The sequence below is a fragment of the Dryas octopetala genome, chromosome 2 (assembly GCF_963921425.1).
Source record: "Dryas octopetala chromosome 2, drDryOcto1.1, whole genome shotgun sequence".
Taxonomy (NCBI): domain Eukaryota; kingdom Viridiplantae; phylum Streptophyta; class Magnoliopsida; order Rosales; family Rosaceae; genus Dryas; species Dryas octopetala.
The window spans coordinates 11,977,724-12,005,488 of record NC_141367.1 but is presented as its reverse complement, the minus strand read 5'-3'; the positions used below and the strand labels follow the sequence as shown (position 1 = coordinate 12,005,488).

The window sequence follows — 27,765 nt, the reverse complement described above, 5'->3', positions numbered from 1 at the left end:
ATTCTTATGGATTCGTCTTTACTACTACTATTTTTATATGGGGTCAAATTATCAAATTAACGTTTAGTAGTTTTCAGAAAATTCGGGGAATTAGTTTGGGAAGTTTGAATTTTCTGAAAAATCAATTTAATAATTTGACTCTATATAAAAATAATAGTAGTTAAGACGAGTCCGTAGGAATTTTCAGAAATTTTTTTCGTATTTCGAGTTATTTTTGGCGAATTTTCAAAGTGTATTTACAGATTAAATTGATGTTCGATGCTAAAGATAAGAGATGAAATTGATTGAAAATGCACTTAGGGACCAATTTAATGTTTGAGTGAAAGTAGAGTGATTATTGGTGATAAAATTTTTTTTTTTTTTTTGTTAGACCTCACATTGTTAATCATGCACCTCTTTACACACAATCAAGACCCATTAGTACGGTAGTCCCAGTAATGTATGTACATACTACATACTGACCTCTCCTTCCTTCACGCGTTGGGTCTGAAGTCTGAACAAGGCGAAAACCAAAACGCCAAATTTTCAAACCCGTTGTTCACTCAAGCACACCATAGTCTGTAGCCGTACCCGACCCTCTCAAACAAACCTCTTCTTACATTTTCCCACACTTTCTCAGCAACTTTCCCGGAAAATCTCCGATCAGGTACGTTCCCATCTCCCATACTCTCTCTCTCTCTCTCTCTCTCTCTCTCTCTCCTTGTTTTCTCTTCTGATTCTCAGTAGTATACCAAGTTGTAGCTGTATAAACAGGTGAGATTTCAAATTTTGACTGTGAAATCAGCTCACGGAGTCAAAATTGGAATTATTTGTTCACCTTTTTTTTTTTTAATTATTTTTTATTCAATTTTAGTTTTCCTCATTTCCTTACTTACCAAACAGGAGGTCAGCGAGTAGGAATATGTAAGGAATAATAAGAAACTGAAATTCGGAATTTTCTGTTTCATGGTTCTTCTTGTAGAATATTTCTAAGATTTGAATTTAGTATTTGACAACAAGACAGTCGGAAATTGAATCCTTTTTCCTTTTGACCCTTTTATATTTTTTCTACTTTCTTAACAACCAAATGGAGAGTAATATGAAAATGCTGCTAATGTTGTAATGTTGCTTGTGTGATATATGTTCACATGCCGGATCGGAAGCAATTGCAGAGAATTAGTGGAAGGAATGCTATGTAGATGACCTTTTAGAATAATATGATATCAAATTTGTAATTAAGTATTTGGTTCTAGTAAATAAAATTTGACGGGAGATTCATAATATGTGTCATAACCAGTTGGTTGCCATCGATGACAAGATTAGAAATACCTCCGTTATTTCCCAACTGGGTTTGTGATTTAACTTAAGTCATTATGATAATTTTGCTTGTGTGTGCATGCACATACACTCTCTCACACACACACACACTTGCTGTGTGCATATTTATCATAACGAAATGGTTGCCATAGATGACAAGATTAGTAGTTCTCTCTGTTGTTTCCCAATTGGGTTTGTGATTGAAGTTAAGTCATTATTGCAATATTGCTTGTGTGTGTGCACGCGCACTCTCACGCGTGCGCTTGTGCACACACACACACATGAGGCAATCAGTTTAAAATGAAATACTTTGTTTTATGGCACATGGCAGAAAGTTTACGCCATGGCATGTTTTGTAGGATAAAGTAGAAGGTGCTCATGTTCAATGTGCTCTCATTTCAACAAGCAGCTGTCATTTTCCTTTTTTCCTTTATACTATTGCTTTCTTTGTAGTCATATGAGCTAGAAAAAGGGGTTACTTTTATCACTCTGTCAGCATAAGTTGATTATATAGCAGACGAATATAGTACGGACACAAACACAAAACCAATATTTATTTCAGGGGTAATATTTGAAAAATCAATAAATTATAATTTCATGTAACACTAGGGTGCTATGAGAGTATAAAAACGACAGTTATTGAAGTATACAAGTGAGATATATAGATATTAGTGCTATATGATGTTTTATAGTTTAATCATATTTTCATTTTTAGTTTGTGTCTATAACTCATCTTTGCAAGAACTGCTCAAGAATCCGGCATTCTTGAACTCTAATGATGAATAGACCAAAAAAAAAAAAGAGAACTCTAGTGATGTGCCCTTATGAGATCCTTGTTCTTACATGCTCATTCTTCTAATCTAGATTGATGGCAAACAAGGCAAATGGGGATTTTTATTACAACCTGTCAAGGAAAGAGCTTCAAAGTTTGTGCAAAAGATATGGTCTGCCTGCAAATAAATCGCACTCAGATTTGGCAAAGTCTTTGGTTGCTTATTTGGAGGTAACTTTGTGGGCTAGGCTCTCTTTCTATTGTTCGACTATATAATAAGTTATGAAAGATGACGTACTATGACTTCCTCCCATTTCTCATGGGTATACTCCTATTTCTTCATTAAAAAGAATAACAAGGAGTTTCACGATTACCAGTTTTCAATGGTGGCATATATTTACAATTAGAGCCTTGGATAATGCAAAACCTAATTATAAGAAATTGCAAGAATAACTATTACAGATATCATATTCAACAAGGTGGGTCTTGAGCTGGCTGAACTTAGTGTTTCTCAAGCTTGGCTTGTTATGTTCTTGGAATGAAAATTTACAAATTATCATATGCTGTGAACTGGGTTCTCCTGAAAGCTAAAACTTATGATTAAATTTGATTCTCACCATGCTCTATATTTTTTAAGAGAGACATAAACCGTAATACTGTTGTATTACTTCCCAATTGTAACCTTGCTTTTATGCTTATTGTTTGGTCTGCTATTACTTTTCTGTCTCTCTTCCTGTAGTCCACGCTTGAGCTAATGGGGATGCTGCATGAAAGGAATGCACCACCATTTGCGCATTACATTTAACTAAATGCTGCTTTTCACATGATGAAGACATTGAAACGTTTTAACTAAATGCAACTTTCATATAAGCATAGATGACAGAAAATGTGGACACTTTAGGCCTGGCCTTGTTGTTTGCTTAAGACTATTGAAGTTTTTTGTTTGAATTGCAAGCGGTTGAAAATGAGTTCTTATGGAATTCATCTTATGTGTCTATACAGGAAGGTTTTGATGGTCCAATGTATAATTTCTGGGAGAACTTTCATGCTCAATGCAATGGAAGTGGTCTCAGTCGTAATGAGTCCCTAAGAAAGTGCTCTGGTGAGAATTGTTTGGGCTTGGCAAGAGATAGGAACATGGAACATGTGCCCGAAATTGAATGTAGGGAGATAAATGCTGGTGCATGTCCTGCTCATAATGCTGTTGGTTGTTCTATGGAATTGGAAACTCCTACAAAAGCTCCTTCCTCTTCTTACCAGTTTTATGTGAGGTCAGAAGAGGGAATTAATCTTTATGTTGACTTAAATTCAAGCCTATCAGACTGGACCAAGAGGTTCAAAAATGAGGTTTGCATATGTGAAAATGTGCACAGCAATAAGTCTCAGAGTCTTCATCAGGACCTTGGGTGCTTTGGAGAGGGTGATAAAGAAAAGAGAAGTTCCATTCTACAGAACATAGATGTTGGGAATATTGAAGATGGACATGCACAGACAAAAAGTGACTATGTGGGACTTGATCAACCTATTAAAGTTGGTGGATTTTTAGTAACCTCAGCTGTAAGGCCGTGCAACATAGCTGTAGATGTGTCAGAGCATTTAACGGAAGATGAAGAACTTATTTCATCTAAACTTGACTCTGGTCCACAGAAACAGATAATTTCTGGTGCTAATTCCTATTCTAAAGATGGCTGTACTCTAATCCTTGATTCAGATGTTTCTAAGAATGTCCAGAAGTCTGTCTGTGATTCTGCTATCTCAATATCAGAGGATCAATTAAGTCCTATCACAATGGAGCATCAAAATTCAAAACTCGATAATTGTAAGAATTCAACCCTGCAGAACCATTGTAGTTATGCCAATACCAGTGTGGTATATCTTGGATGCTCAGCTAGTGCTTCTATAGACATGCAGTCGTCAGAAGTTATGAATTACCACAAAGGTGCATCATGTTTGCCTTGTGGAAATGAAGGATTGGTGGGTCTGTTTGATCCAAAGGACAATACAGAAGCAGTAAAAGGTGAATTAACCAGCTCATGTGAGCTGGATCCCAGTACATTTGGGAACTATGTGCCAATATCTGCTGAAGGATGGGTATGGTCTTGATTCTACTATCTTTTCAAATAATACTACTATGGGTATGATGAAAAAAAAATACATTTCCATGTTTATTAATGCCATAGACTTTTTGACCATATTAATGCCATAGACTTTATCTACATTTAATTTGATCTTTGATTGTGTAATAAAATGTTTCCAATTTTGATGTTTTTGTACCTTACTGTGGCTATTTGTTTTTATCTGTTCTTTGCAAATTCATGCATGTATTTGTAAAGATCAAGATAAAAGAATGAGATTATGCATTATAAAGATGTGTTATATCAACTATTTATCTTTTACTCATATTTATAAACTCCCTCCCATTACTATTTCTCTCACGCGTCTTTCTCTATTACCTTATTTTTTTTCTTCTCTCTCTTACCTTATGTTTTTTTTCTCTATCTCTTCTATCTTCCCCTGCTTGTTGGAACCCACAACAAAAAAAACCCTTGGTTTTATCTCAAGCTAGGTGGGATGTTTCGGCCATTGGAAATGATTTGCTACTATGCTTAATTTTCTTCTCAGAAGGAGGGGAAGATGCATTAGTTCAGCGAAGATGTTCTCTCTCTCCCTCTCACTTTTTTCTGGTCTAACTGTTATCGGTTGATACATGATTAGCACCACTTAACTTTCTTCTTTCATGATACTTGGGCTGTGCTCTGGTCCTCCTATCTTATCACTCCCATAGCCCACTGTACCCTTCTAACTCAGAAGTCATCAGTGAACATCTGTAACTCACACTTCCAAGTCTATGCTTAATTTCCAGATACAATCAGGTTTTTTTTTTTTTTTTGTGGGTTTCAATGGGAAGGAAGGGAATACAGAAGAGATAGAGAAGAAATAAAAAAGGTAGTTGAAAGAGAAGAGTGTCGAATTGAGTGAGAGAAAGAGTTTTTAGATTTGAGAGTAATAGAGAGAAATTGATATGGCACAATTATCCCAATAAAACAACAAAATGTTTCTTATTTTTTGGTGTTAGATACATTTCCAACCCTTGTATGGCTAACCATCTAATGGTTGAAAATGTGTTCTACTTTGTGGCCCATGGATGAGACCTATATATATACAAAAATGTTCACCCAGTCACCATTGAGCGGGGAATATTTCACCGACCCTTGGATCTAATCTAACAGTGACTATGCATCTAAAGTCATTTAATATATTTAGATCTTTATTGAATATCAATATTATTTAAAAAAAAAAAAGAAAAATAATGCATAGTAACCGAGTTGATGGCTTTGGTTACTGTGTTGACAGCCAAAAACAATGACAACCCCTCCTATCCCCTCCTGTTGATGCCCCCTTCGTGCACAGTAATCAGCGCTTCTCTCTCCACACTGCATCAAAACATTTTGTTGAGAGTAATATCTCACATATGGGAAGTAAAGGCCTTGCCTTACAATTTAAGGTATTTGGCCTCTCCACCGATTGCCAATTGGTTTTGGGGTGGATGCTCTAATTTTTCATTCTCTCTCCTCTCAAGGTTATGAATCTTTTTTGGCTTGCTGCAATCTGGTGGTGGGAAAAGGGGATAGGAATAGGATAATATTTTGGGAAGATAGAGAACATTTTTGAAGGACTTGTTTCCCAGACTATACATTCTGTCCAGGTTTCACGATGAGGCCAGTGCTACCCTTGTTGATTCTTCTATTTAACAATTAAGCTGGAATTTTGTGTTGGTTTGAATTTGAATGAGGTTGAGGTTGAGGTGGGGAAATTATCCTCAATGTTGCTGTTACTAGATAGTGTTCATTTATACCTTCCAGGGCATACCCAAGAAGATGGAGGCTAGAATCATCTGGAGTCTTTTCAAGAAATCTTGTTGCTGAATCTTGAGCTATTTTTCCATAGTTGCTCGGTTGATTCCTAATGGTAAACACCTGCAATATGGTTCAAAGTAGTAGATCCATTTCTGATGGTCTTAAATCAAAAGCAAAAGCTCCCACAAGGTTAAGATTCTCACATGGTTAGTGGTGCATGGCAAGGTAAACACCTACAATATGGTTCAAAAAAGAAGACCAACGGTTAGCTCTATCCACAATGGTGTATAATGTATAAAAAAAGGGAGCAACTGTTGACCATTTGTTTTTAAATTGTCCTGTGGCATTGAGTCTTTTTGGCTGCAGCTGTTCAGGGAGATGATTGTGTGTTGGGTAGTTCCAAGGATTTGTTCTTCCTTTTTGTGTAACAAGCATGTAGTATGTGATAGTGGAAACTGGAAAGAAGGCCAAGTCATGTGGGTGTGCATAGTTTAAGCGGTGTTTTGGGTGGTCTGGTTGGAGAGAAGTAGAAGGATCTTTAGAAGCTTATAGCAGGGTTTGGGTGGAGTAGCTATGGGACAAAGTCAGATTGTGGTCTTCCCTTTGGGCATCAGTTTCTACAGAGTTTAGGGATATGTTTTTTTCAGCTATTTTGATAGATTGGCAGGCTGCTGTGGGTCTGATTTTGATTGTATAATCACCGTTCCCTTAGTGTATTTAGAACTTTTGGCCTGCATTGATGGAGTGGACCTCTTGTCCACTACTCTGTACTTTGATTGTTTATAGCAATAAAAGTTTTGTTTCTTTAAAAAAAAAAAAATTGTGTTTCCTCATAATGCACATGTGCACATAGGTAAAATGAATTTTGGAGGTGACCATGATTTTGGAATGATTCAGAAATATTTCTTTTAAAGAGTGATTAACAAAAGGTTCATTTTTGGCCCTTGTAGTCTGTAGTGTATGTGTATATGCGTGCTTGAGCATGCATGACTGTATGTATTTGTTTTCTGCTGATAAATTTCAATCACATTATAGATTTGAAATAACATACTACTGTTACAGGAGAGGAGCAACATTACAAATGGGAGGGAGAGTCCAAAGTAATGTTTCTTCTAACTGAAGGTTCTTGTTAATTCAAAAATTTTGCAGTTGTCTCAGCTTTTTATACCTTTTTCACTTTTCAGATGCTCACAATTAACCATCTCATTTGAGAAGAACTGTTTCTGTTATGATAATTTGGAATCTAATGAAGAACTTTGCAAAAAGAGGAAGCATATTGAAGAACATCAAAGTGGCTATGGTAAACCTGATGCAGAGGTTTTAAGAAGTATGAAGCATATTACTAGGGAAGTCCTTCCTAGAAGATCTGTGCGGCTGATTTCTAAGGTATTGTAATACCCCCTTTTTTGTTTTTGTTTAAACTAGTGTTCTGATACCACAATGGATTTTATTTAATTCATTTTTTTGGCCCGGATCTAGATGTAAACTCATAAATATTAGGTGAGATAACTTATATAACCATTAGAAATTTTGAAAGATGTAAAAAAAATGACTGACTTTGAATTTGTTTATCTTACTCCTTTGAGTCATATTGTTCTTCCTTATATAGTTTTATTTTTATTTTCTTTCCATGAATTTGAAAAATGATGCACCTTATTTGTTTTGTTGTTTTAACATTTGGGGAATCTTCATATAAATTTATCCCCTTCTGTAGCATGTCCTTGTTATTGGCCCTTTGAAACTTTTAGGGTGTCCCAGGGATGACCAAGCACCTTTCTCAATGACCTTTTAAAAAGTTGAATGCAATCACCAAACCAAAATAAATAGTGAGAATTGACCTCCCAGCTCTATCACGCTTCTGCCATACAAGGTGGATCTTAAATCAGCCTTAGGCTTCAACTCATGTTTGGCATGTAGAACTAAAAGACAGAACATTCCTATTATGCAACTGAATTAGGATTCACAATTTGCATGATCCTCATGGTTGGCATGTAGCTCTAATACCAGACATTTTTGCTACGTATCTGATCTAGGGCTTCACAGTTTGTTGTATGATTTCATTTATGGAAATGTCAACCCTTGGAGTTGGGCAACAGAACTTCTATTTGGATTTCTCTTAATCTTCTTTATGCATTATATTTTAAACTTTTTTTTTTCCTAACATTTTCAATGTCCTTTTCATCCTTTTCCTAACCCTTTTAAAAACCTTCAATGCATCAACTTTTACCTTTTAACTGGGATAATCAGCTTGGATGTATATTCAAGATCAACTGTGATGACCGAGAAAAGTATAGAGCCAGACTTTGTCATTTCACAAGTCTAACATCCACATGGAATGTTAGACTTGTTAAGCAACTGGAACATGCAGTTTAGTCCCATTCTTCACTGCTGCAAGCTATTGATTGGATAATGAATTTTTTATTCATCCACATCGTATATAATGTAAGCATCATACTTCTTTTTTCTCTGCTTTTCTTATCCAGTGAGCTCATGAAGTGATTGATCAAACTTGAAGCATTGACTTAAGTGATACCACATTCCGTTGTTCCAAATGAGAGCGCAATCTTGTAAGTACGAATCGTTGCTTGATTAGAAAAACTCAAGGTGTGATTAGATCTCATAACGTACTGAGCCTCTCTTTTTGTTTTATTCTTGGCATGTTTTTTTTTTTTATTTTTATACAAGTTTTATGCTTAGCATATGTGACAACAGTTTCCTTCTCATTACATTTGAGTTGGTCCATATCTTAGCAATTAGGCGATTATCATTTAGCTGATTCCCAGGAAAAAAGAAAACTCAACTCAATTAGATTCACATGCATGCATGCATGCATACACTTTTTTAATGTTTGCGTTACAGAATTAGATTATGCCTTCCAAGTATATAAGAACATGGCGGAATAAACTCAATTCTGATGACTTTTAAAATATATACGCCCACTTGTCTGTCAAAATGTCTATTAGAACTTCTTTCTTGCTACTGAATAAGCCTCGAAAGAATGGCTCCTAATTTTGATTTAAGTTATAAAGATATAAAAGGTACGGTTATGTTATTGATAACGTCAGTGTGCTGCAGGTTGCTGCATTCTTGGGGAGCATTTATTCTTGCCAAATAAAGCTACAAGTTAGTTCTTCAAAGTGTTGAATGCCTCACAATTTGTTTCTACTGTTGCAGCGGTCACAAAGCAAATCATAATTTTTTATACGTACATATCAAAAAAGGGTCATTTTTATTATTGTTTTGTCATCAGTTATGTGTATTATTAATTTTTGTTAAAAGGTCATGCATATGTATAATTAATTCATTTGGGGTTCATTTCTTTCATACAATATTTTTATCCATATTGACATCAATTTCTTAGGCAGAACGCATATGATTATTGTAAACCGAGATTGTTTGGCTTTGTTTGATTAACATGAATTGATGAGTATTCAAGAAGAAAATTATATTAAGGGAGAGTCCAGTACAAAATATGAACCATTCTTAGACTAACACCATCAGTGTTTTTAGGTTTTAGAGTCAAGTTCTTTTCTGCTACGATTGATTTTTTTGGTTCTAAAATTGCCCATTCAATTTTTTGATATATTTTAAATTGATAATTCATGATATTTAGATCTCACAATTTGTTGAACTTAAATTGTCGGATTTAAATTTCACAAGTTAAAGGATTTAAGTCCCACACTTTATGAGATTTAAATTTTAAAAATCTCAAAAATATAATGAGAAGCTCCAAAAGATGCATCTTACACCCTAATACCTAAACTCCAAACTTATCCCCTTAAAAAGTCTTCTGTACATTTTTTTTGTACTAATACGTTATTTGATACATTTAGTTGTATTAAATACGGTGATTGGCCAATACCTGAGTTGGTACAACAACAATCTAGAGAGAGAGAGAGAGAGAGAGAGAGAGAGAGAGAGAGAGAGAGAGAGGTACAATTATTTTTCACCACAAATGAGTATCCAGATTATTCACAAAGTCAAATTCAAATTTGGAATTGACTTAATAATCTTGGTATAAAAATTAGGATGGGGCAATTCGGGGATTGAAAAAAATCAAGTTTTCTAGAAAATAATAAGAAATGCTGATGTGTATTATCATGCCCCTAATCGAGGGTGCTGCACGCATGTACTTTAAGTATTTCAAGAGTACAACACCCAACTGTCTGACATTGAATTCCCAAATTTCTTAAAATACGCAAGCCTTTTTAATTTAAGACCAAGTTGAGAACAAAAATAATTTATTAGCAGAAACTAATCTATAAATTAGTACAATTAATGAGTCAGATAAATACAATGTTATTGATTCAACTAGGGTCTCAGTGTCTTGTCTCCATGATGACTCTTCAACTCAATTAATCTGCAAAAAGAACCCTACACCATGGAATGGAGTACTAAGTCGCATGAAAAACCTAATAAGCGATGAAGCTCGTGTGAGTGAAACCAAATTATAGATAAACTATTGTATATTCAATTTGCAATATAATAAAAATCATAATGAATTTCACCAGCCTCCATGTATTCACGAAATATGAGTAGCATTTCTCAATTTTATATTGTAATTATAACCATCCAGGTCATCACACATCAGAACCATTAGCATTATGTAATAATCAAATCATTCAAGTAATACTGTAATAGCAAAGCATCATCAACTCAATTCTCATGATTTTATCCTAGAATTTTGGAAATAATACCCACACACTAAAATAAATTAATTTAATTTAATAGAAAATTAGGATTAAATACTAAATATCAATAGTTTTTTAATAAAACAGCAAGACACTAATTTTTTTTAGTTTAGGTACTAACCTAGAGTAAAATATTTTGGATTAGGTCACAAATCAGTTTGTTATACAGTTGTGACTGTCGAACAGTTACAGTTGTAATTGTCGAACAGTCACAATTGTGACTATTTAAAATTTATAAAAAATCAAAATTTTTAAGGGTTTCATATTTTTGATTTAGGTTTGGGGGATGAAGTCTTATAACCTAAACACTAAATATTAAAGTTTACGCCTTGCAAATATTGAAAAAACAATAAATTAATAAAAAAGTTATGTCTGTTGGACAGTCACAGTTCGATATAACCATGTTTTTTAAAGTTGGTACCTAAACTGAAATTTAGTACCTAAAGTGAAATGACATAAATGTTTTACTAGTTGAAATGAAAAAATATTATAATTTGGTACCTAAAGTCAATGAAATTTTAATTTAATTAAGACCACATTCACTCGTCAAAGAAACCGGTTATGCCTGATTCTCCTTGGAATCATCTCGAGTCTCATTACATGAGATTGACCAACATTTTTGAACCATTTAACGTTAACAATGAAATGACCGAAATTGCCCTTCATCGGCGCATTTGTTAGGATTTTTCGGATCCGAAATAAGGTTCGAAAATCAAACCAACCTCGGATCAAAGGTTCCCGAGCTTACAAAATCTCTCCAACAATGTCAGTGGGCCACAATTGAATTCAGGGTTCAAAATTAATAGCTATAGGTTCGAACAATGACCGAAAATAGGGTCAGCCACCTTGAATTAATGGTCGCTGCCCACACCAGATTTCATATTCAAACTCAATTTCAAGGTTAACAAATTTAGAATTATCAAAAGAACTCAGAAGAATGGTCACCGTGGAAAACACGCCACCACACACGACGGAGTTCACAGTGGCCGAGGGTTATAGTTTAGGGTTTTCAATTCCATTCAATTTCAGCTCAATCCAACACAACCAACATGCAGAGCAGGGGAGAAGATCGAGATTGATACCTGACTGTACGTAAATTGCCACTGGAAACGCCACAAAATAGGCTTGAATTCGTCGATCCGCCGTCTACGGTGGTCATCTCGTCAAGGGAGGAGCTTCACCAACATGCTCGGCTCGATGAGAGGAAGCTATTGGGGCCGTCAAAGAAGCGCAACACCGCCGTAAAACAACATCGCCACCACAAACCACCGTCGAGGCAGGGGATGCGTACCAAATGACTCAACTTGTCGAGAGGAAGTCATCGCTACCCAAGTTGGGTCACAACAAGGGGTGCACATTGATCAGATAACCAATCAACAAGCTATTATATATCCAAACCACAACTATTGGTATAGCCAATTTCAGAACTATAAGCAATTTCAGGACAATTAGTTTGACAAATATTTTAACAATTTTGCCGCAATATGTAAGGTAGCTTGGTTATCACAGTACAATATTGCCGAATCCAGCCCCATAATGTGCAGGTCTTGAAACAATTAGCGGCAGCCATTGCTCGGTACTCTAGAAAGACCGTCTTTTGCCTTGTTGTCCTCCATGAAATCAAGGAATCACCAAGAAAAACACAATCTGAAATCTATTGTAAATAAATTAAAAAAACAAAAGATTTTGTTGACTTTACCACATCCAAAAGAGTAAAAGACTTATGTCTAATCCATAGATCTCATTACTTTTTTCGGGCACTAATCACTAAGTTGATGTTACCATGCATAAATTAAGAACAGTATAGTTCATAATCAAGTAACAAGTATTAACTTTATATTATTGGTCTAGTGATATTTTGTCCACATAAAATGAAGAGGCCGCAAGAATGTATCTCTTCCTCTAAAAAAAAAAAAAAAATCTATGATCAAGAGATCAATATAATATATATATATATATATATATACAACAACCGATAAAAAAATATAATAAAATTATTCCGAAATTGTGTATAGATATTGCTCATGGTTTATATTATCGATTGAGATCGATAATAATGGTCGGTGTCAATGTTGCCTATTACTCTATTAGCCTGTTGTTCAAAATGAATTTTAATGGTAAAACACCCCTTTATTGATTGGTGTACATTACTGTCGGCCTATTGGACAAGCTGTTTATAAAAATAAAAAATAAAAATCATTTTAAAAATTCTGTTTGATCAAAATTAAATTGGGTTTTTTTTTTTAAAGTCCATTTCATAAAATAGACTGTTTTTAAGGCTTAACCGTTACAGTGAAATACTATAGCGGCCCACTTTAACAGGATAATACTAGCGGCGGTACTGTAGCGCACAACAATAACTTTTTTTTTGGGGCCTCTTTCACACCTTTTTAAAAAATTTAAAAAATCAACAGTGACAATTATTATTTATTGCCACTGTCAAACAATACATAGCTATTTTCAATTTTTTACTTTGCAAAAAAACTCAGATACAAGGCAACTTATACAAATCATAGCCCCACTTACATATACAAATATACAATCATAGTCTCACTTACATATTGTTACTGACAAACAGTAACAACCATAGTCTCCACTTACGTATTATTACTAAAAAAAAGTAACAACCATAGCCCTGTTGAGAGAAATCTCACATTGAAGATGTAAGGGCTTTGCTAGTGGCTTATAAGGGTTTGAGCTACTCCTCACATTGCCAATTGGTTTTGGGATGGATGCCTAGATTTCTTCATGGTATCAGAGCAGGTTATCAACGTAATGCGCTTAACGGCCACACATGCTCCCACGTCACCCAATATAAATTGTCCACGTGTTAGGCTTAAATGACGTCACACATGTGGGGGCGTGTTGAGAGAAATCCCACATTGAAGATGTGAGGGCCTTGCTAGTGGCATATAATAGTTTGGGCTACTTCTCCCATTGCCAATTGGTTTTGGGATGGATGTCTAGATTTCTTCAAGCCCTCACTACTTATATATTGTTACTGACAAGTAGTAACAATCATAGCCGACTTACATATTGTTATTAACAAGCTGTAACAACCATAGCCATCACTTATATATTGTTATTGACAAACATGCAATGTATAAACTTGAAGCAGAATTCAGGTCGTATTAGTTCCCCATCCTCAAAGTGAGATCTAGCTGGAAAAAAAAAAAAAGTTTGTTCAGCTAAAGAAAACAGTAACAACAACTATCATATAAATTCAAGAAAACTGAAAATGATATAACAACCACCAAATGGGCACCAGAAAGAGTTAATTACACTTACACTCCTGAGGTTTATCGTCTTTTCACATACACCCCCGGAGGTTTCAATAATTACACATACACCCCTAAGGTTTTAAAATTATTGCATATAACCCCCTACAAGATTTGTATTCAGGTTAGACCTTACACCTTGAATAATCTTATTAGGCTATTTAATCCCTTAGCTACTTTTTTGCATAATTTCTCATCATTTTCGTCTCACTATAAGGGGTTATATATAACAGTTTTAAAACCTCAGGGGGTGTATGTGTAATTATTGAAACCCCATGGGGTGTATGTGAAAAGACAATAAACCTCAGGAGGTGTAAGTGTAATTAACTCGCACTAGAAAATAGATATATATATATATATACATGAACCATGAAAACTCAAAGACCCGGGGTGAAAAATAGATAGATATATAAACCATGAAAACTCATAGACACGGGAATTTATGGCTCCAGGAAGAAAAGTACCAAATGTGTCTTTTCTAGTTATAATGGGGGGTCTGATGATTAGTGAAGAAAAGTACTTAGTAAGTTGGATGGAACTGAGTAGCTAGCAGCTGGCTTTTGAAGGCCCATAAAATAGTGCATGAGAAAATAATTAAGAAGAAAGAAAAAGAGGATATATAATAGCGATGGTTAAGGCTTCGTGAGCCATTTTATGAATGTGATATAAGACTAGTGCTTAGTGAATTAATGAAGGATGTACGGTACGTGAGTGAGGAGAGAGAAATCAGACAGGGAGTACTGGGAGAGAGACGGAGATAGACGGAAAAGTTATAATGTGGACCGGGTAGATAGCATGTGGGTTTACTTAGAATTGAATTTAAACAGCTGGACCCAAAAAGGAATGGCTGCCCAAATTTGGACTTTAAAATCATTATCTTAATTAAATTTGAGCCATTACTTACTATACTTTAATTTAAGGGACAAGTACAAAAAAATTAATAAATATTTTTCAATATTACAATTTAGTCAATGAACTTTTTCAAAATACCATGATGGTCACTATTGACCAAAATAAAATTGCGAGAAACTATGTGAATTAACAACCAGATAAAAACAAAAAGGAATTTACGGATCTTGCCAATATATTGATATGCTGCTGACATCACTAATGTCCAATTTTTAAAATTACATATAAGTTAATAACAACCATATACTTTTATTAATTGGTAATTGTCACGCAGTTACTATTTTTATGTTTTTTAATTGGTAACTATCACACAGTTACCGTTTTTTAATTAGAAACTGTCACACATTTAATTGGAAACTATCACATTTTTTAAACTGAGTCAAATTATTATTATTTTTTTTTGGTACAAAGAGTCAAAATAATTTTGAATGACATGATAGTAATTTAACACTAGGAATAGTATAGGGTTACCCAAATTAGGCTGAGCCCATTGACTATTATGTAATTATCAAATATTTGCATATGACCGTTATGGGAAGCCAAATTTTATTTTGACTATTATTAAATTTTCAAATGTTTTATTGATTTATTTGTAATTTGTTGTAATTTTTTTTATCATATTTTAATTTCAAACATCATTTATATACATTTGATTTTATTATTGAGAGGTGATTTATTTTTTAATGTTACTAAGGGTGCCGTTATTTGTACCCAACTAATCATTAATAACCCCTACAATTTAGTAAACATATAATGTTTTATTTTACCCTAATGTAAATTGACCAATAAAGACATACTAGTTATGACGAAAAAAAAAAAAAAACAGTTCACCCAACATATATCATTTCTATTCCCAACTATGCAGCACCATTTTTTCTTAATTAAAAATTAAAAATATTATTAAAAAAAGCCCATCATAACCACAACCCAGCCCCTACCATCCTGGCCGGCTGCCCCTTTCTCTCTCTCTCTCTCTGCCCTCCCCACCCACACCATTGTCAATGCCACCAAAATCCTCTCCGATTCCAGCTACGCCTCATTGGTGCTCACCCTTGACCTTGCCTCCCACACCCTCCTCTCACCAACCTCTCCCTCACTCACCGTCTTCGCTCCCGTCGATGCCGCCTTCGCTCACTCCGGCCAGCCAATGCTTCACCTCCTCCACCAAGCCAAAATATCATGTTTTCCAACTCAGTAGCTTCCTCCTTTGCTAGAACAATAAGTGATGTTCCATCCCTGTGAAACACAAAAACAATAAATGATTTCCTAAGCTTTTAATCACAGTCCAATCTTTTTTTGATGAATCAAACTTATAAATCTGCCAATTGTTTTGTTCAACATTCTGAATTGCAAATAAGAGCTTCCCATCACACTCAACCAGTCAGCCCTTACATCCACCCAAGGTTTATAGTCTCAGGGAAGTTGTGAAGTCCACCATGGTGGTGGTGATGATGTTGGATTTTGGTGTGTTAAGTAATATTGTTGGGTATGATGTTGGGTTTAAGTAAGGTTATTTTAAGAAAATATATTGGGTGTAATAATAAATTTTAATTGTTTTTTTAAATTAAGCTGGTATAAAAAGTATATTGAGTCTACTAATAAAAAGGTTGGGTACAAATAACGGCTACAGCTGGGTACAAAACAGATTCCCCAACAACCAGCAATATTATTGTTGATGGCCTCCCTTACAGCCCAAACCCGGCCAGCCTCCCTCTTATTTTAAAGAATTAATGAAGGTTAATTTTTCATATAATATCATAAATATTGCACATCATATAATTTGTAAAGAATAATATTGTGGGACATTAATTGGGGTTAGTACGATAATACCGAGCTTGGTTCTGGTTGGGAGAAAGGCTTTTGTATTTCCTATATGTTTTGTTTCAAAAATTTCAGATTGCCTTGGGTTTCGATCTTCTAAACCTTCAGAGGGGTTTGTACCAATCAACTAGTTGATTAGTTCGGTTAGGAGACTAGCTTATGGTGCTTACCATTTAATGGATACTCTCGCTACTGCCGAACCTTTGTTTTGATAAGTGTAGTTGGTCGTTTGTGTTTAATCATCATAAATCTAAACTTGGGTACCCATTGCGTTTTAAGAGGTTGCATGCACATATTCAAGCATTTGTGAATTTCAACTATCGTTATTGATTTTTGTTTTGTTAGTGATTCCTTTTTGAACTGTTTTATCGTTGCCTATACCTAGTAAATATTTTACTTACTATTTTCAAACCTACCCAGGGTTCCTTGACGTTATGAACATATGTGATGTTTACCATTTACACTAATATTTTGCAGATCTTCCCTAGTTTGACGAGCTCAACTAGTCTGTTAGGCATGTCAATTGTTAATTTATCTTGGCATCTTCTAGTCTCCCTTATCATGTTCCTTTTGTTGATGTTGACTCTCTGTTCCGTTTATTTTCTTTTATTAATTTTGTTTTATCAAGTTTGTAAATAATTTGAACATATATCTATTTGCTTTTTGGTTGGTTATTTCTTTGTGAAATATTTATTAAACATGATAAAACTCAAGGTTTGGGGTGATTTTCTAATATGTTTATTCTTCTCAATTAGAGGAATTATATAGGAATACAAATATACAAGTATGGTAAGTCAACTACACAAATTAAGCTACACTATCCCACAAATCTCTCTTACAAATCTCTATAATATCTGCACAATTGACTCACTTTCAATACTCCCCCTCAAGTTGGTGCGTGAATATCGCACATACCCTACTTGACTAGTGAGTCATTAAATACCTTGCTGGCCACTACTTTAGTGAGTACATTTGCTAATGATCTTCGGACTTCACAAATGGAAAGTTAACAATTTCAACTTCAAGCTTTTCTTTAATAAAATGTCTGTCAATCTCCACGTGTTTAGTCTGATCATGCTGAACCGGGTTATGTGCTATGTTTATGGCTGACTTATTATCACAATATAAATTCATTGCAGTTCTTGGTTTTAGATCCAAGTCCCTAAGTAAGTTTCTTAGCCAAAGCAACTCACATACTCCAAGTGCCATACCTCTATACTCAGCTTTAGCACTCGATCTTGCTATTACCGGTTGCTTCTTATTTCTCCAAGTTACAAGATTACCACTGACAAAGGTGAAGTACCCGGAGGTAGATCTTCTATCGTCAGCCGAACCTGCCTAATCAGCATCAGTGTAGCCTTCCACCTTCAGGTGGCCATGATTAGAAAACAGTAAACCCTTGCTTGGAGCAGCCTTCAAATATCTTAGTATGCGATCTACAGCATCCATGTGAGGCTTCGGGGATCATGCATGAATTGACTTACCACGCTTACTGCATATGCAATATCAGGTCTAGTATGAGATAAATAGATCAATTTTCCCACAAGCCTTTGGTATCTCCCCTTGTCAGTAGGAGATGCACTCAAACATTCAAATAACTTGTGATTCTGCTCAATGGGTGTGTCACATGGCTTACATCCAAGCATCTATGTTTTAGATAACAAGTCAAGGACATATTTTCGTTGGGATAAGAAGATACCATGTTTTGACCTGGCTACTTCAATTCCAAGAAAATATTTTAGGTCTCTAAGTTGCTTCATCTCGAACTCGGAAGCTAAGTACTGTTGTAACTTTGAGATTTCCTCATGATCATCCCCTGTTACTACCATATCATCAACATAGATAATTAAGACAGTAATTTTACCTCTTCTATGCTTCAAAAACAACGTATGGTCAGAGTACTTTGTTTGTAGCCAAAATTCCTCATAGACTTGGTGAATCTGCCAAACCAAGTCCTAGGAGACTGCTTTAACCCATACAAAGATTTTTTTAGTTTGCATACCATTCTTGTGTTAGAGTATAATGATATACCAGGGGGAGGATCCATATACACTTCTTCAGTAAGTTCTCCATGCAAGAAAGCATTTTTAACGTCAAATTAGAGAAGTGGCCAATTCTGATTAGCTGCTAACGACATAAGTACTCTCACTATATTGAGCTTGGCAACTGGTGCAAACATTTCTTGATAATCTACACCATAAGAAACTGTGTATACCTCTTTGCAACCAGCCGAGCTTTAAATCTCTCAATAGTTCCATCTGCTTTGTACTTGATTGTAAATACCCATCTGCATCCCACGGTCTTATTTCCCTTTGGTAAGGGTACAAGTTCCCAAGTAGCATTCTTTTTCAAAGCTACCATCCTCTGCCATAGCTTTGGTCCATCTGGAATCTGCCAAAGCTTCCTGCAATTTACTAGGAATAGACACGGAAGATAATTGTAGTAAAAAAGATGCATATGACTTGGATAACCTGTGAGATGATACATGACTATTTATGAAATACTTAACTTTGGCTTTGAGATTAGGCTCATATTTAGTTGGTGGTTGACCACGATTAGACCGTGGTGGAAGATGATATCTAGATGTTTCATAGTCAGGACTAGTGTCATCATTAATATTAGAATCAATAAGGGTAGGAAGAATAGAATTAGGTGATACCTCTAACAGATTATCTGAAGAAGATTAGATCAGTGGTTCTGGTGAGGGAGTAGGAGACAATGTAGGAGGACAAAGTAGGAGATGATGTATTGACTTCTTCCATGGAGTTCTCAAGACTGTCATATGAAAACAAATTCATATCATCACGATTCTGAACTTCTTCCTTAGTCCCCCCCTGAAGAGAAGAATCTGGGATAGCTTTGGAGTAGAAAAATATGTGTTCATGAAATGTGACATCTAATTCTGTGAAGACGGATGATAACAACGGTAACCCTTCTGAGAAGAACCATACCCCACAAATACACACTTCAATGCTCGTGGATCAAGCTTGGTACGTTGGTGGGTATGTAAATGAACATACATGATGCACCCAAACACACGAGGTTCTAAATGAACAATGGAAGGAAGCGGGCAGTGGTCGGATAACACATCCACAAGCCTGCGAAAGCGCAAAACACTAGAGGGTGTGCGATTAATGAGATACACAGCAGAGCTCAATGCCTCGCCCCACAAGTGAGACGGAACATGACCGCCAAGTAACAGGGACCGAGTAACTTCCAATAAATATCGGTTTTTACGCTCAGCACCTCCGTTCTGTTGAGAAGAATGAGGACAAGAAGTTTGGTGAAGAGTACCGACGAAATGCAGAAAGTCAGTTAGCTCTTTATTGACATACTCACTCCCATTATCGAAATGGAGAACTTTGATAGAAACATCAAATTGTGTGAGTACCATTTGATGGAACATGCGAAAGATAGTACAAACATCATTCTTATATTTCAAAAAATAAACCCAGGTCATCCTGATACAGTCATCAATAAAAGAAACGAACCACTTCATCCTATTACTCGTAGAAAGAGGGGCAGGACCCCACATATCTGAATGAACTAAGGCAAATGGGGCGGCAACTTTATTATCATTTGTAGAAAAAACAGTACGATGGTTTTTGGCCATCACACAAGTATTACAAACAAAATCGGAAAGACTAAATCTAGTAAACAAGGATAGAAACAATCGTTGCAGATAACTAAATGAGGGATGTAGTCGCTGATGCTACAACCAAATCTCTCTCTTCTTTCGCAAAATGTTGTTGCCCATGACATGAACTAGTGCCTGACTAGCAGACTGAGCAAATCCATTATCTAGATAGTACAAACCTCTTCTCCGGTTACCACTGCCAATTTTCTCCTTGGTATGAATGTTCTGAAAAACACAATGAGTGAGAAAAAAAGTGGCAACACAATTATGAGATTTGATCAGTTGACTAACAGAAATAAGTTTACAATCTAGTGATGGAACAAATAAAACGTCAGATATAGAAAAAGATTGTGACAAAGATACAGTGCCGACTCCAACAACCGGAGAAGACACACCATTGGCATTAGTAATAATGGATGTAGGACAACTGAAGGTAAAATGACGAAACACAGAACGATCACAAGTCATATGGTCAGTTGCACCTATATCAATTATCCATGTACTATGTCCAGTAAAAGACAGAAAACTAAGAGCAGAACCAGATATACCTGACTTGGCAATGAATCCGAAAGCCGTGACTAAGTTGCTTTTGGAAACGTGCGCAGAAGACTCAAAGGTCTAGCCGATTTTCTCTGCCTTCTTCTTGTCCCACCACTCGAGATACCCATGTTTCTTGAAACATGTATCCTCAACATGGTTAGTACCATTGCAGTAGTGCACTTCCTGCCAAACTTCTTAGAATCAAACTTTCCACCAGTTCTCTTGGCGGCAAAGGCTCCTTTCTCGGTCATTGAACTACCCATCATAGCCTCTTGTTTTTTGGATTCAGTACACACAGCAGCATAAGCCTCCCTTAAACTAGGAAGAGTTGAGGATGCTAAAATCCGACTACAAACTGCATCCAGATGTGAATCGAGACCGGCTAGGAAGATATAAATGCGATCAACATTAATTTCAGCAGCTCTTGTACGGATATCATCCGCATTTGTCAATGCACAGGGGCGAAGTGCATTAAGTTCCTGCCAAATATTTTGCAATTTCCTAAAATAAGCCATAACAGTGCCACCATTTTGTTTAGTGGTAATTACTTGACACTGGAGCTGATAGGCTTTGTTGAAATCTTGATTAACTGAGTACTATTGCTGGAGAGCCACCCAAATGTCTTTGGCAGTTGTGATCCGTTGAAACATGGTTCTGAAATCTCGAGTCATTGAGTTCAACATCCAGGCTTTTACCATACAATTTTCTTCATTCCAAGTCTCATACTCGACAGAATCAGTAGCGAGTGCAGATCGTGATCCATTGATAAGGCCCTATCTTCTTCTTCCAGTAATATTGATTCGCGCATTAATGGCCTAATCAACATAATTGGTGTCATCTAATTTCTTTGGTGCAATAGCAGAATTGATTTCATGTGAAGACAGTGGTGGCAAAGGTGGAGGTCTAGTGAAACCATTTTTTTGTGTGTCAAATCTAGTTGATTTAAAATCACCCATCGTTTGCTGTTCATTTATTTCGTCTGCCATATAAACAACGAAAAAATAGCAGAGGAACAACAAGTCGCACACAAAGAATCTGAAAATAAACTAGCACAAACAGAGAGGGGACGCGATGGCAAATGAGTCACGAAGGTGCTGCTGGGTTACGGTGGAGTCGCGGCGGCAGCAAGGGTGTGACAGAGGAGTCACAAGGGCAGAGCAGCGAGACCGTGGTGGTGCTAGGCTGCGGTGGAGGTTGGACAACGCACTAGTGCAGGCGGATGAGCAGTGCGACGCACTTGCGGCGGCTGGGCGGCCCACGGTGAGTTGCAGAGGACAGTGCAACGCTGCTGGGCGGCGCGCTGTGAGTCGCGGAGGGCAGCGTGACACGGCTGGGCTGGGCGGCACGCGGTGAGTCGCGGAGGGCAGTGCGACTCGGCTGGGCAGCGCACGATGGGTCACGAAGGGCAGTGTGATGCAGTTGGGCAGCGCACGGTGGATCGCGGAGGATAGTGCGCAACGCACTCGAGGAGGCAGCAGACGTACAGTAGGTCGCAGCGACACACTCGCAGTGGGTTGCGGAGGAGCAGTGCGACACCTTCACGGTGGGTCGCGGAGGCAATAGACGTCGTGTGGTGGGTTGCGGAGAAAACGTTATTGTCTCTGTACAGATATAGGTACAGAGAAGGAGAAACAACAGGTACGCCAATATGATAAACTTCTCAGCCAAATAGCAGTAGATATTGGATTTTATGGGTAAATCACTAACTAAATTTATTTAGTGATCAGTAAAACAATAACCAACAAACATAAAACACCCTCTAGTTCCTATGAAAGAGAAGAGGATACTAGAGTCGGCTCTGATACCATGATAAAACTCAAGGTTTGGGGTGATTTTCTGATATCTTTATTCTTCTCAATTAGAGGAATTATATAGGAATACAAATATACAAGTATGGTAAGTCAACTAGTAGCTAAAGTTAACTACACAAATTAAGCTACATTATCCCACAAATCTCTTTTACAAATCTCTATAATATCTGCACAATTGACTCACTTTCAACAAAACATGATCCTTAAAAGCTTTATTTTTGGCAGGGATGTTTTGTGAACTTATCACCGTAACGGGTTATATATATCAAATCTTGTGCAAAACTTTACTCCCATCCAACTATTCGATCAAACAAAAGGCCTTACTCGTTCTAAGGAACTTGGAGGTATAATGCTTGAGGCACGGGTGTTGTATTTTTGGGAATACTTAGAACGGGTGCCGCTGTGATGTTCTTAGTTTGGGACATCACAAGGTATATCTATTAATATGATTTTTATGCCAATTTTTAGTTGTCACTATTGCACAATGGCAATGGTTGTTACTGCCATATAGTGATACAAAGCCAGAGCCTGAAATATTGAATAAAGATTCAGGTCATATAATTGTGGTTAAGGACCTTCAGGTCATATAGATGCAGATTCCTATTGAAAACATTGAATACACATTAAATAAACATTCAAAACTACACTCAGGTCAAGTCATTAATGGCAAAGAATTATTTCAGTTTGTTCCTTAATATTGGTTCATAGTACGTTATTTCAATTAACATAGCAAATCTACCTTACTTATCATGAATGGCTGAGAAGTATATTAGAATGAACATTTGAAGTATTAAAATTATATGTAGTTTTCATTAAAAAAGAAAATTCTCAATTACAGAAACAATCTCTACAAGACTACTCTTAGTTAATCACAGAAAGAAAACAAACATAGAAACCATTAGTTAGCATGTCAAGGGATCCAAGATTTCCCCTGTCAGAATATGTAATAATGGATGAGACATAGCAATTCCATACCAACATCAATCTTGAGATATCATATATATCACATATAAATTCCTAGCCTCTATACTAATGGGAACTAAATCAAACCTTGCATTCACTTATATGACACACATATTATGGCAGCAACAAAAATGTAATACCTTTTATGAGGTAGGAGCTATATCGGCCACAAATCTAGTCAATCTAAAAGAAATTCAAGAAATTAAGGACATGATCAATGATCAAGTCTTTACCCCAAATTTAATCATTAAAAAAAAACGACCAACTTACCCAAAATCCCAAATCGATGGTGAGGATGGGTAAGGCCGGGAATTAGGGATTTGAGAATCAACAGGTTGAAGGTGGTGGAAGATTGCAGCTTGATTGTGGTGGCGAGTTAGGGTGTGGTGTTCGTGGTGGATAGACCCGTTAAGTTAACGGGTGGACAAAACACGACCCGTTAAACTAACGGGTGAAAAAAATGGCAACACGAACATGACACGAAAAATAATTGGCGAACACAACACGACCCGTTTACCCGTTAAGAAAAAAAATATACATTTTTTCAATAAAAAATTTAAATTAAATATATTATAAATATTACATAAGTAAATACATTTTATTACATAAATAAATACCATTTTATTTCATAAATGTATAGTTTAAATATTATACATAAGACAAATCTAATAAATGTGCAAATTAAATGATTAACAGTGGAGATCGACCGATGGTGGTGGAGATCGCACACTACAAGAAAAATGTTAATAGATATCAGTGAAAAACCAATATCTATTTAGGTATTCTACCGATATATTGAGTGGTGATATCTATTCTCCCATATAAGATATCAGTTTTTCACCGATGTCTATAATATATTAGATATCCTATTTGTTTGATAATCTGATATCATATACAACCAACGATATCGGATATTAAACATTTCTAATATCTTAAAAACTGAATTCTGATATGTAAGATACTTATTATATCGTTATTTTTTTTTCAAACTGATATAAACAATGTATTCAATATCATTTTGGTAATGAAAATCTGATATAAAAAGATATATAACATATCGTTTTCGTACTTAAAATTTGATATAAAAAGATATATAACATTGTTTTTGTACTTAAATCTGATATAAAAGTATGCTTTAGATATTGGTTTTTTGTTTTTTAAATGATGTTGAAACTCTATTCCTTATCATTGCTTTTTTTTTCATAATCTGATATGTAATCCAAAGTAAACTTCTGATATGGATAAAAATTGATTGGCATGCATCCATGCAACAATTAGTAAACTTCTAAAGTAATCCAACTTCAATTCTTCCATTCATATAAATTAATCCAACATCCAAACTCAAGAGTAATCAAGTTAACAAAAATAGATTACAAATCCATATAAAAATATGGATAGCCCTCATCAATGCATGTATACCCCAAAATCACTATTTTATCTCCATAAGCACCTTCACAAAATCTATCTCCATAAGCACTATTCTAAACACTACCTACATGCAGCTACCACATATATATCAATTGGTCTAAAGATAATTGAGGGTAATGAACTCTTCCCATTCAACTGGAACTTCATCAATCCGTTCTTGTGTATAACCATTCCGCTTGTTCTTCGGGTTAGTCCACTACAAACATTAAAGACAAGTGCAAAATTAATATTAATAATATTCATGTCAATTTCAATATCTCAACATGCATGTAACTCAATTTCACCAAATCAAAAGAATGCAACAAAATCTGACCAATGGTATAAATAATCCTGCATATATGCCACTGTCACCAAAGTTGACATTTATATATTCTGCCCTTGTACCTAAAGGAATCAATTAATGAAATAAAAAGGCCACTGTAGTTCGAAATCCCCAAACCAGAGCAGTTCCAAGAAAAGTGCACACACACACACACATGCAATACATAAGCAAACCACACAAGTTGACAAGAAAAGCAGTTCCAAGGCCGAGAAGTTTCAAACCCAACTAATGTGATGAATATATAACAAGGCATTTTATTAATTATTGGTCTGAAAAACTTCAGTGGGAACTCTTACAAGAAACACTTCAGTGGGAACTCTTACAAGGCATTTTATTAATTACAAGGTTTAGGGAACTCTTAGAATGAAAACAAGAAACAATAAGTCCATGCTGGAAAGAACATAATCTAGTTTAATAAGTAATGGACACTTTTGTTTCTAGATATTATCTGTATAAAGAAAATAAAGCACAAAGCCCATGTACACACTAGATAATTACTAAGCAGATAGAACAATTTCCTTTGAAAGAATATCCTATAATGAGATGTTTCACAGTCTATAACATATGAGTTAAAACTTGTTCTAAGCCTCAAAATATATATGGTTCTTGCACCTACCTCCTCAAAAGCCCAATCATCAGCTTGATCATTAGATTCATTACGCTCACAGCTCCTTGGAGACCAAATTAACCCTTCTATGATGCCAGTAAACTTATTTATCTTATCTCCCAAAACAGCTAACTCTCTCTGATCCCTTTGTCCACTCATCATTTCATCCATTCTGCATAATCAAACTAACACCTTAAACCTCAAAAAAAAAAAAAAAGATAATAAGACCATTAACTATAAAGGTAGGCACTAGCCTCTAGTTTTTTTATTGTTAAAAAATTTACACTTTTGCAGTTTGAATTCTTATCACAAGAAAAGCCATGTACGGTTTGACAACTACATAGACCAAAAAAAAAAAAGGAAAGGTTTATATTTTAAAAAGCCAGCTCTTAGTTAGAGAAAGATTTTGATCTCATGAAAGGAGCTTTCTGACAAGAATTCATCTCTTTTGAATCAAGGAGATCAAGTGCTGAGGGGGGCATTATAACTAGAAAGACAAAAACCAAACAAGTAATTAAAAAACTATTTAATTTATCATGTTCTGTGAAAGAATATATACATAGAGGATGACATGGATAGTATAAAATAACTAGTCAGGCAGAGAAACATACTTTTATCACCCTTTTCCAGATGTGGCTGCAAAGATCAAGATTAAGAGGAATTAGTACAAACAATCATGAGGCTAGCCAAAGAATAACATCAATTATAACTATATATATATATGTATATGTATATGTATATATTACATGTAATATAACACCGAGTAATCCCAGAACTCAAATAAAGGGAGATATTTGTCCTCATTTTTGGAGGGCATAGGGGGTGCAAACTTTCAACTTAATTTGTGAAATTCAATATACATTCCAGGTTTGGAACTCAAAACTTGTCATTAAATGAGACTGGGAAACAACGATAACTCTGCTCGAAGGCTGAAATGCGATAGTCTACATAAGCCTGTGACATTAAAACACTCAGATTTATGAGCCAAAAAAAAAAAAGGAAAACAATCAGATTTGCAGCTCAAGTAAAGAAGAGTGGAAAATAAAAAGAAAGATTGCATATTTTATTCATCTCTTATATAGGATCCAGAAACCAGTTGAGGTGAAGATTAAATTTTGTTTCCAGTAGACATGGAAGGAATTGCCACATGGCCAAGGTCTAATTACCAGTCAACTAGTAGTAAACCATTCTAGTCATCTAAGAGTATATGAACAAGAAGTACAGTATATAGAGCACGAACTTATTACCAATTGGGGACCCATGAGATTGAGAATTCTCATATGTCTACACTCTTTTATTACTACACAGGTATATCGGTAGATGACAAAGAATTTTATTCTCGTATGTCTACAGAGTTTTTCAAAGAATTTTATTAATTGTGAATTTGGAATAAATGATAAATCGGTATATCAATGGAGAACAAGTATTGGATATGATGAGATGGTGGTGAAAAAATAAATTTGATTAGTGCACTAGAAAGAAGACAATGACAGACATTATATATATATATATATATATGTTAAGAGAACAATGACAGACATTAGATGTAGCTCCAAAATAATGTCAAACCTTCATTCTGCCTGACTAGTTAAGAAATAGTTTTAATGGAATAAAACTTATAAAACAAAAGAATTCTTCATCAAAACATGGCCTTTCATCATCAACAGATAAGGACACTAGCTGCATAGAAGTTCAACATGAAAAAAAAAAATAAAAAATTCAAATAAGTGATTTTAAAAGATTAGTGAAAACAATTGGGAGAAGCGTTACTAACTTATTCCCAGCCAGTTCTGGATTAAGTGGATACTAAGAAAGCACACACACTTACGGATA

At 35.5% G+C, this 27,765-nt stretch overlaps 1 protein-coding gene across 3 annotated transcripts; it reads left to right on the top strand.

Annotated features, from left to right (window-relative positions):
* The first annotated feature begins 484 nt into the window (after positions 1 to 484).
* Positions 485 to 9,377, top strand: LOC147293123 (uncharacterized). 3 transcript variants are annotated; one of them, XR_015120918.1, is made up of 7 exons: positions 485 to 646; positions 2,161 to 2,299; positions 3,071 to 4,159; positions 6,988 to 7,025; positions 7,110 to 7,311; positions 8,409 to 8,492; positions 9,001 to 9,377. XR_015120918.1 is itself a non-coding variant. In XM_086234591.1 (6 exons), the coding sequence occupies exons 2-6, from the start codon at positions 2,165 to 2,167 to the stop codon at positions 9,067 to 9,069; spliced, it is 1,533 nt and encodes a 510-aa protein (XP_086090717.1). In that variant the 5' UTR covers positions 485 to 646; positions 2,161 to 2,164; the 3' UTR covers positions 9,070 to 9,377. The 3 variants fall into 3 exon arrangements, 2 of the variants coding, with proteins under 2 accessions (XP_086090717.1, XP_086090718.1); XM_086234591.1 differs by lacking the exon at positions 8,409 to 8,492; XM_086234592.1 differs by lacking the exons at positions 2,161 to 2,299; positions 8,409 to 8,492.
* The last annotated feature ends 18,388 nt before the right edge of the window (positions 9,378 to 27,765 follow it).

Excerpts from the sequence above, each read along its gene's own strand:
- LOC147293123 (XM_086234591.1), top strand. The coding sequence starts at position 2,165 with ATGGCAAACAAGGCAAATGGGGATTTTTATTACAACCTGTCAAGGAAA. Across the intron at positions 2,300-3,070 it reads CTTTGGTTGCTTATTTGGAG|GAAGGTTTTGATGGTCCAAT; the intron begins GTAACTTTGTGG and ends GTGTCTATACAG. Across the intron at positions 4,160-6,987 it reads CAATATCTGCTGAAGGATGG|GAGAGGAGCAACATTACAAA; the intron begins GTATGGTCTTGA and ends CTACTGTTACAG.